The 10,615-nt window shown below is 48.1% G+C and overlaps 1 protein-coding gene across 1 annotated transcript in view; it reads left to right on the forward strand.

Moving 5' to 3' along the window:
- The first annotated feature begins 268 nt into the window (after positions 1–268).
- The window catches only part of RHCG (Rh family C glycoprotein), a 10,947-nt gene continuing 600 nt past the window's right edge, over positions 269–10,615 (forward strand). Inside the window, exons 1-9 of the mRNA XM_026036308.1 lie at positions 269–513; positions 4,077–4,263; positions 4,468–4,618; positions 6,300–6,447; positions 6,824–6,990; positions 7,710–7,847; positions 8,527–8,663; positions 9,199–9,323; positions 9,974–10,047. Coding sequence (XP_025892093.1) covers positions 303–513; positions 4,077–4,263; positions 4,468–4,618; positions 6,300–6,447; positions 6,824–6,990; positions 7,710–7,847; positions 8,527–8,663; positions 9,199–9,323; positions 9,974–10,047 — 1,338 coding nt within the window. The 5' untranslated portion in view covers positions 269–302. The remainder of the gene's footprint in view (positions 514–4,076; positions 4,264–4,467; positions 4,619–6,299; positions 6,448–6,823; positions 6,991–7,709; positions 7,848–8,526; positions 8,664–9,198; positions 9,324–9,973; positions 10,048–10,615) is intronic.

Genomic DNA, 10,615 nt, shown 5'->3' on the forward strand with positions numbered 1-10,615 from the left:
CAGGGCAGGATGCCCGGACTCCACTCCCTGCTGGCACCTCACGCCTCCTGCAGCGACCCTGCGCCGCGGAGCTCAGACGCGTTTGGAGCAGCCTAGGGGAAAGGTGCTGGAGACCCGTCCCTCCTCCCGGGGAGGAAGGAGGGCGAGAGGGAGTCTGTCAAACCTCCCGCACTCTGAAACGTGATCCGGCCAGAGGCACCTCCCTGGCCCCACCTTGCGCTCTTTATATATGTCTGCTGCGTTCCGTGGGTGCAGGGGATGTGGGCTGCCCCGTTCCGCCGGCTCCCCGGGGACCCCTGTGCATGGAGAGGCCGAGGCACCAGGGAATGGCGAAGAACACGTACATGCGCTGGCGGCTCCCGCTCGTCTGCCTCCTCTGGGAGGTGGCCATGATCGTCCTCTTCGGGGTCTTCGTGCGCTTCGGTCCSGAGGCTGACGCCCACTGGGAGGAAGAGAAGAAAGAGATGAACGTGACCAGTGACATAGAGAATGATTTCTACTTCCGATACCCCTGTGAGTATTTGGGTACCCTCGTCAGAGCGCTGGCTGGCCCCTTCCCTCAACACTGCATGTATTGCTGCTCCCAGCATCCCAACCCCAGCTGCAAGGTCCTCCTTGCAGCCATCTCTCTGTTATCTGGCTGTGGATGTGGGAGAAGCTGAAGGACCCTTTTAGAAGGGCAAGCCCTTATCAAGCGTTTTTGTATTCCCCAGATATATCTGGCTCAGGGCGCAGCATGTCAGAGGTGATGCCTCTGCCTGCTCCTGGAGAATCAGGCTCTTGCCTTGGTCTGAGACTTACCAGAGAAAAAGAGAAAATCCTCGTGGCTTCCCAGTGGTCCTGGGGCACTGTCACTGGAGTACTGTGACACCAGTAAATGACGTCTCCCTTCCAGGAATAGGACTGGCATGTTCTCAGTACCTTTCAAATTTCCGCTTGCTGCCTCTTCCCTTGGCTCTGGATCAGAGCAAGCTTTTCTGGGCATACAAAGGAATGGCTGTCTAGATCCCATGACATCTTCCTCTTCTTCCTACATCCTCCCCCTCACTAGTTAATTACCTYGTAGTTCCTGCCATTTTGATAGTTTGATGCTGGAGATCTCTTGATCTGCCAGGTTCCCAAGGCTCTTTGGTCACTGCGTAATATTGCAGTAGTGGTTTTTTTTTTCCATGTGCTTAAAGAYGTTTTGATGAGGTGATGTGTTTGGCTGGATTTGATCTCCAGTGCTGGTCATCTTCTTTGTCTACCGGGGGAAACACTCTGCTTCTGTAGGCAATTGTTTCCAAGGAAGCAATAGATTTGAGTCATGGATATAGTTAGAACATTTCTATTAAAAAAAAAACCACTTTCTAAATCAAAGGAACTATAGAAATCTGTACCTGCCAAGGATTAGCTATTTCAGAGAAGGATTTGCTTACAAAAAACAGTTGTTCAGCTGGCATTCTGGTTAGTCTAAAGCCAAGACTTGACTCTTTGTCAAGATCTGGCCCCTTGGACTAACCCCACACAGGTCTGTGTGAAGCCCTAGCAGTACAAAAGTGGTGYTGCTGTCATGGTCATGCTGAGAGGACATCAGAGGGGACAAGGTTTAGGCCAAGGAGCTTGTAGGAGCTAGAGATGTTACATCTCTTCTGTCCTCATACCCCAGCTCTGCTCCACAGCACTACATATCTCCCTCCARCGGCTTAAAAGATTAATAAATCAAGTTCAGATCAACTGCTCTCGGTTTAACTTCAAGTTCTGATTCTATTTCAGACCTATTCAGGACGGGCTCATGTGCAGAGCAGGTTTTTTTCCTCATTATCTGATCAGAAATACTTTTCCTCCCCCTCAGTCTTTCCTCAAAGATGGGCAAACAAAGCAACATGAGAGCGCCCTGGCATTTTGATCTTTGTGTCCATCTCTTTTTAGAAGACACTGAGATGGTCAAGCACACACAGATGATTTGCCTTAATGTTTCTGTGACTACTACTGCCCATAGGACCTATCTCCAATGGCAGAGATATTGTAGTGGGAAAGACATGAAAAAACTGAAGAGTCCTCCAACCCCAGAGATGATGAGGAAATCCTGGCAGGAGGAAGTCTTTGTGCAGTTGTGTTAGTGAGGCCAATCTCCAACACTGCCAGGTCAACTCTAATCAGCACTACAATTGCTTCTAGTTTTGACTCATGTGTTGATATTTTATAATGGATGAATCATCTGCTCTTTAGGGAGAGCAGTAAGATTCTTCAGTACAGATAGTATTCCGAAATCCCTAACACTTCCTTCTGACAGCAATGGCAGTTGCCTTCCCAAAGCAAGTTCACAAAAACTTTAAGGCTTAGGAGCACCTGGACTACTTGTAAGTCACAAAACCATATTCTTCTCAAGGGAGAACAAATGCAAGGCTTTAGACTATGGGCATTTTGAGGGAAAAAAAAAACAGATCTTCCTTCCATGTTTGTGCAAGGTCTAAAACACAAGGAGGTTCCTCTATGTTTTTTGGAGGATGCACAGTCTGCAAATTTTATTTTGCCCTACAAATTTCTTCTTTCAGGAAGATTTAGCAGGAACCTAAATGCAAGTGGAAACAGACCATTCTAGACCTGTATTTTGCCACTTATTCTTCAGAAGAGAGGTGGTGAGAATAAATACAGCAATAACAACTAATACTTCAAAGCGAAAGTGCGTGTGCCTATGCTAAAATCAGTTACAAAGACTGGTTCTTAGGACATGCAGAGAAGTGCCCTTGAAGTGACCTCTGCTGAACAGTATCAGCTGCAGGTCCTGCCTTCTTGCTCTTTTGCAAGGAATTTCATGGGTGTGGGGAGCATTTTTAGAAACACGAAAATTAATCTCTCTCTGCAACATTGCACTACACTGCTGGAGCCTGTCCAAATGCTTGTCCTTGCACAAGCTGCAAGATCTTGGAAAGTACCAATGGACAGAAGCTAAGACTCTTTTCACGAGCAGCCTTCAGTGTGAGGCTATGCATGATTTAATTTGTAATTATGCAGGTTTTCAGCTCACCTAATTGCGAAGTGATGCTTATCTGAAAGAAACAGTGCAATATTAAAAAGTAAACCAGGTTTACTGCACCAAGAATTTCTCTCAGGAGGTTCATAGTCCCACAGATACAGTTTCCCCCGGGGAAGGGCATGTGAGGGACAAGAGTTAGCAGGTATGAGCACYCATGGAAGAACTGGATATCTCTGGTGAGGATGACTCTTGCTCCAGGCTGAAGGAAGCAATTAAGCAGTGAAACTCTTGGCAAGTGAGATCCTGGGTAAAGTATATTTTGCCACTGACTTTCGTGGAACCAGGGACTCTACTACAACAGGAGAGGGAGAGCAGGCCTCTCTGCCCTGCTCAGAGCTCGTCTTACCACGTGCTAGTTCCTAGGTCAAAGGGAGACTCATTAGATCAACAAAAGAGAACAAGCCAGAAGCAGCTATGGAGCTGTCCCTATGAAATCCAACAGTTACCATTTCTCTCAGCAAGGTCAGCTCTGACAGCTGGAAGAAGTAATGGTTACAGGCACTATGCTGTCGATTGGCCTGCAGAAGTTGATGGACTGAAAAATTATGGTTTACTGCTTGTTTTTTTAAGCAAGTTTCCACTGTTACTATCCCCTGCCCTGAATATCTGTCCCAAGCTATCAACAGGGCCAGGACCTTTGGTATGATGGGCCTACTCAAAATGACCATTCATGGGCTTTTAATAAAATTTTGTTACCAATAACTTCACTTGACATTTTCTCAGTTTTTGGAAAAAAGGGAAAGAAAAGGAAGAGAAAAATATTTTCCTTTGCACATTCATTTAGACTTTTCAGTCTTCTCTTGCAAAGTGATTTTAGTAAATATTTTTGGCTTTTAAGACTGAACTTCTTAACCAAAAACCATTTTCCAAAAGCTAAACAGTCTTCAGACTTACAAATGGAGAGGAGAGATGGAGTCATGTGACAAACACACATTTTTCTCTTGAATTTCTTCCCCGTTGTTGCTGAGCTTATTAGTTTCTCTGCACTACTGAATTCAAATGGCATTTGCAGCCCTGCCTTTCCCTGAAGAACTGATGATTCTTTCCCTCGGCACAGCTTTCCAGGATGTCCATGTGATGATCTTTGTGGGCTTCGGCTTCCTCATGATGTTCCTCAAGCGTTATGGATTTGGAGCTGTGGGTTTCAATTTCCTCCTTGCCGCTTTCGGGATCCAGTGGGCTCTCCTGATGCAAGGATGGTTCCACTCTTTCAAGACCGGAAAGATCCTCATTGGAGTGGAGAAGTAAGGAGAGACGTGGGCTCTGGGGTATCAGCTCTGGGCTGGATAATAGAAGAACTCAGATGGGAACCAAGCAGTTGGGACCACCCGTCCCTGTGCTATGTGCAAAAAATACTCTTGAAACTGTTGTCTTCCTGGGAGTGGGAGAGGATGAGTTATGGCATAATATTTCCTTATTAAACCATAATTTTTCTTTCTCTCTTTCAGCCTGATCAATGCTGATTTCTGTGTGGGCTCTGTGTGTGTTGCCTTTGGGGCCATCCTGGGCAAAACTAGCCCCATACAGCTCCTTGTAATGACGTTGTTTCAAGTCACGCTCTTTGCGGTGAATGAGTACATCCTTCTCAACCTGCTTCACGTAAGGCTTCCCTTTAGGCACAAACAGCTTGGTTCTGTTCCTCCCCTTCTACATGTATTCAAAATCACAGAATCACAAAATGTCACCACCAAGCCATTGCTTTCATAAGTATTTGAAATGCAATAATTCAGACAGAAAACGTAAAAGCATTCGAAAGGAGAGGGATGGTAGGACCAATCCCTTGTGGTCTGTCACATCCTTTCTCTGAGAAAGGAGATTTCCCAGGGTTTTATATACAAGCTACCAGCCTAATGAGTCAAGGGCACTGGGTCCCTCTACTGAAGCTCCCAAGGCAGCTGAGGAGCCCTGACACAACGGGCCAGTCACTCTCTTTATGCCTGTCAGAGATTTCCTTCTTTCCTTCCTTTCTTTCTTTCTTTCTTTCTACTGCTGGAATGTGGGCTTTGTAGAAGGAAATCAAATGACARAGTGGATGAGACATCTGCTGACAGAGACAGGGTTCCTGAGAGAGGTTTTGAGGGACTAGAAAGCAAAGAGGCTTCCAGAAAACCTGAACACACGTGCAAGCCAACTGGCATAAGTGAAAGAATGGCAAAGCCTTGGGAGAAGTAGAGCTTTATTTGTTTCTAATTGCCAGTGAGAAATTCGTTTTCATGATGTGAGGGAAGAAGACACACTTGTAGAACCAGAGAGGGGTAGGAGGTGAAGCTGAGAGCCTGAAGCAACTCTCATATTGAGGAAAAGGACTTGGAGAGCCACTAGCCTGGTAGTTGGAAACATGAAGCACAGATCTTTTGCTGATGCTTATCATCAGTGACGTGGAAAGAGGAATTCTTGTCTGACAGCATGATGATTATCTTGACGGTGAGCCTTTGAAATACCCACTGTGATTCCCTCCAGCCTCATTAAATCATGTAAATGAGTCCAGGCAGCGGCCATGCACAGAAGTTCAGCCCTTGCTCTCTTGTATGGCTGCTTCTTACCCCATCTCTGTAGGTGAGGCTCTGACACCAGCTCTGAGCAAATGCAGCTAAGTAGGGAGACCTGCAGCATCTGCAGGAATAGCAGACAAATGGAAAAGCAGAGAAGCGATGCAACACAACCACAAATGTTTGAGGCAATAAGAGGAGGAGAGGAGGACAAATATCCAGAGAGATGTTATTGGGGTGCTTTACCAAGATGGCCTGGTGCCACCAGACTGAGCTCGTTCCCCATTGCCAGGGCACTCAGGGAGAGCAAGGACTCTTGCAGTCCATCACAAACCAGCAGGAAGTGTGCATTAGGAGATCTTGCTCCTGTCTGTTTCTGCTTGTAACACGTGCATCTTTTCAATATTTGTAAAAGAATCTTGAGGTGAAAGGGATAAACTATTCTGTATTTAATGCTCAATCCTGTGCCTATTTCATCTTGCGATGGAAGGTTAATCCCAGTTTGTTTTATGATATCACTGCAACCCACTTTTCATTGGGACAGGTCAGAAAATCTCTTCTGCCTTGATGGCCTCCATTGGGGGAGCCAGGGGGAATGGCATGGCCATAGACAGGTCCAAAAGAGCAGGATAAATAGTAGGAGTGGAGCGTTTTTGTCTCTCCCTCCACATGGCCAAGTGCGAGCTGGGGCTGGAAATTGGGAGAACAAGCTGGGCATGAAGCAAACTAGATCTCTTTTCCAGAAGAAATGGTGATTCCAGGGGAGAACTTCTGTTTTTTCATGTCTGTAGGTTAAAGATGCAGGTGGCTCCATGACCATTCATACCTTTGGAGCCTACTTTGGCCTGACTGTGACACGCATCCTGTACAGACCYAACCTGGAGCAGAGTAAGGACAAGCAAGGCTCTGTGTACCACTCTGACCTCTTTGCTATGATTGGTGAGTAAACCCCAACCTCAGTAGAGTTGGGATATGTGTACTGCTCAGTCAGAGTGAGCTGCTCCCCCCTATGTCTCTGGAAAGACAGACTAAAACCAGGGCCTGGTGCTGAGGAACACTGTATCCCCCTTTTTGGACACTTCAGAGCTACCCRGTGCCCTCTGTTGAGGCCTGGGTTGAGATGGTGCCTGGGAAAACAAGTTAGGGTTTTGGTTTCTCTCCTCTGCCAGCATCTCCTAATGCTGAGGGAGAAACAACACTGCTAGAGCAGGACCAATGAGCCCTCAGATTTTAACTTCTCTGTGCAAAGAATCATCTTCCCTTTATTCTTTCTTTTCACTTTCTCTTCATCGTCTCCCCCTCCCTATCCCATCAGGTACTCTGTATTTGTGGATGTACTGGCCCAGTTTTAATTCTGCAATTTCTGAGCACGGGGATGCCCAGCACCGGGCCGCAATAAACACATACTGCTCCCTGGCTGCTTGTGTCCTCACCACAATGGCCTTCTCCAGCATGCTGCAGAAGAAAGGCAAGCTTGACATGGTAAGCTGGGGGAAAAAAGAGGCTTGTGCTCCCCGGATGAYTTGTCAATAGGTTGATCATGGGGCCAGAATGGGATGACCACTTCTCATTTGCTGGAAAGATGCTGCATTTCAGGGCATGATGGTGCAACCAGCCCCCGGCTGGAAAACCAGAGGTTATTTGGAATAAGCAGGCAAGCAGTGAGACTTGTTGTGCACAAGGCATGCAAGGCAAAGAACTGGGTGATGTCCTGCACCTGGTGGATCTAACGCAGCAGGACAAACACATGAATATGCTATGCCAAGAGATAGCTTCTGATGGGCATTTTGCAGAGCTGTGTCTGACAGCATTCTCCAGCCAGCCAAGAAGGGCCTGTGTGGCAGCTTGCAGGCAATCAGGGGGCTGACTTGTACRTGTTGTGTGTGGGTGCACAACTGTGTGACAGCAGAGCCTGCGTGACACATGGGTGAGACAATTTCCATCTCATCACAACTCTCCACCCAGATTTGTGGATSCAAAGGAGCATGCGTGGTATGAGGAGTGGGAGTCTATTTGCTGCTGTGCTTCAACAGAGGCTGCCTGTTCTTCTCTTCTTGTTTTTCTCCAGCAAGTAGGAAAACAGGCCCTGATATTTCCTGTGGAAACATTTTCAGAGCTGATTCTCCTGCGATACCATCCACACCATCCCTGAGCAACTGGGATCTCTTTGAGATGATAAGACAAGACGATTACTTCCACAGGTTCACATCCAGAATGCAACACTGGCCGGTGGCGTGGCTGTGGGCACCAGTGCGGAGATGATGCTGACTCCATATGGCTCCCTCATTGTCGGGTTCATCTGTGGCATTGTGTCCACAGTGGGGTATGTCTACCTCACGGTGAGTGCTGTGTGGCTATTTGGAGCCCTAGTGCTGCTAAGGAGACCAGAGACRGATTCACTGAGGGTTCCTGCTTTCCACTGTCCCCTACAAAGATGCATTTGACTCCATTTACTGTCTCAAAATTCCCAGGAAGGCCTCAATGGGAGAATGTTTGGAGGATATATTTTCATTTCACCTTAAGCTTGGCTCAGTCACTGTCTGAAAGCCTCTTGAATAGGACCCTTAATATCACTCCTCCTTCCCTGCCAATCCCAATCACAGAATCACAGAATCACAGAATCACAGAATCACAGAATCACAGAACAGTGGAGGTTGGAAGGGACCTCTAGAGGTCATCTCGTCCAACTCCCTGCTCAAGCAGGGACATGTAGAGCACATTGAAGAGTTGCATCCAGGCAGGTTTTGAACATCTCCAGAGAAGAAGACTTCACAACCTCTTTGGGCAGCCTGTTCCAGTGCTCTGTCACTCTAACAGTAAAGAAGTTCCTTCTTAAATGCAGATGAAACTTACTGTGTATTAGTTTGTACCAACTGCCCTTTGGCATGCCTCTCCTCCCTTCTAGCTCCCACTTCCTACTATATCCAGTCCAGATATAGTGCTACATTCTCCACGGAAGGAACCCCTTCCAGGATTGTGGTCATGTTCCTCATCTCTCTCTACTTCCCTTTCCCTCAGCCTGTTTTGGAGTCCAGGTTGCACATCCAGGACACATGTGGCATCCACAACCTCCACGGCATGCCAGGCCTTATTGGAGGCATTGTGGGAGCCATCACTGCAGCTGCAGCCACGGAGGATGTGTATGGAAAGGAAGGGTAAGACAGCCTGAAATTCTTCCATGACAATTCATTTCACCTGGGAGTCCTTAGGCTGAAGACAGCCTCAATTAATAGCCTTTGCTTTGTGTCCAGAGTTGGCACTTTCTCCCCTTGAGAACACCTACTGCACTATCTGCTTTGGGCTTGGTGAATTGTGAAAGGCTCTAGTAGCTGACAGTCCTCTGTTGTCCTCAAAAGATACGCCATAAACCCAGCCCTTGGCACAGTGGATGGGAGAAGGTTTCTCTTTCTATCTCTGCATTGTTTTAAGGGTAAAGTCTGAAGGTCTGAAATTCAAAACAAATGTTTATATTTTGGGCAGTTTCTCCTAGTTAAAGTTTTGCTGGGGGGCAGAAGAGGAGAAAGCCAGCAGTGTTTCAAGTGCCATTGCGACATTCTTCTAGTTCTCTGCAGAAGAGCAAGCTGTGAGGGGGCAGGGCACACAGCTCTCCAGCCTGGCTCAGCATAGCTTTCCTCCATCTGGGGAAGGTCTCCTGCTGGAAACAATCCCCATCCTTTCTGTCCTCTGCAGGTTCATCAAGGCCTTTGACTTCACTGGCAGCTACAAGACCCGGACACCCAGTGTCCAAGGAGGTTTCCAGGCAGCTGGGATCGTTGTATCTTTGGCTATGGCTTTCGCTGGAGGGGCTCTTGTGGGTAAGCAGGAGGGAAGAATGGAAAGGGGAAGGTTAAGTCCAGCCTGTGGCTGAACTGGGCATCCATGTCCTCATTCCCTTGGCCAGATGGATCCTTCCTACTTTTGTTGCATCCCCCTCCCAGGAGAAACAGCAACCGCAAGCTTGCTCACCCTGCTTATGACGTTATGCAGATAGGACTGTCCCAAAGCCCACAGGGATACAGGGAAATGGGCAACAAATGGGTACTCCTGAACACCAGGAAAGTCACATGGGTTTAGAGAAAGGARATAGGTTTTTGCATTAATACAATAATAAAGAACATGATAGCACTGGGTTTGTTCTCTTTGCTGCCTGGATAAATGGACTCTGTCCATCTTCTCCTGTCTGATATGTTACTGCTGCCGCTTTGTGGGCATCTGGAGAAAGGCAGAWATCCTGCCTTGCCTCCTTTTTCCCTTCCCAATCAGGGTGGCTTATTCTATGATAGCACAGGATTAAGAGCAAGCAGCAGGTCTGTTTAGTGTCCACATACTCAATGTCAGTAGTTGCATGAAGCAAGAAGTCCTGAACACTGACTCAGGGTCACTTCCTTACAATGGGGAGGGAGCCCTGCCCTACATGCCCAGGGTCTGGTGTCCCCTGCCACATAGCCTGCTCCGGTACTTCCAGGAGGCATCCTGAAGCTGCCTATCTGGGGTGATCCCGYGGACGAGACCTGCTTTGAGGATGACATCTACTGGGAGGTGAGCTATGGGGACAAGGGACCCTTCTGGTTCTGGGGAAAAATTGGGACCAGGACATCAAGGTTGGTGGGACTGAGGTGAAGGACTCAGAGTCAGGGCTAGTGGAGCTGAGGTGGGGGTTTGGGATCAGAAACAGTGGGGCTGAGGCAGATCTGTGAGTCAGAATCAGTGGGACAGAGGTGGAGGTGTGGGTCACGGGTGTGCAGAGGAGAGGTACAGGACAGACTTGGGGTAGAGGACAGGTGTGGGTCAGGCTCAGTGGAGTGATGTACGTTGTGATTGGGGTAGAGGAGGGATGTGTGTTGGGGTTAGGGTAGCAGAGCAATGTGTGTTGGGGCTGGGGTAGAGGCTGGGCTCTGTGGGGTGGAAGAGTGGTGTGTGTTGGAGGTGGGATAGAGGAGGGGTGCAGGTTGGGATTAGAGCAGAGGAGAGGTGTGGGTTGAGCTCTGTGGGGTGCAGGAGGGGATTGGGGTCGTGAAGGAGTGTGGCTTGGGATAGTGGAAGGGTGTGGATTGGGGTTAGGGTAGAGGAGCGCTGTGTGTCGGGGATGGGCAGAGAACGGGCGTGG

This window comes from Nothoprocta perdicaria, unplaced genomic scaffold (genome assembly GCF_003342845.1).
Source record: "Nothoprocta perdicaria isolate Ctin4 unplaced genomic scaffold, notPer1 scaffold_176, whole genome shotgun sequence".
Classification (NCBI taxonomy): Eukaryota; Metazoa; Chordata; class Aves; order Tinamiformes; family Tinamidae; genus Nothoprocta; species Nothoprocta perdicaria.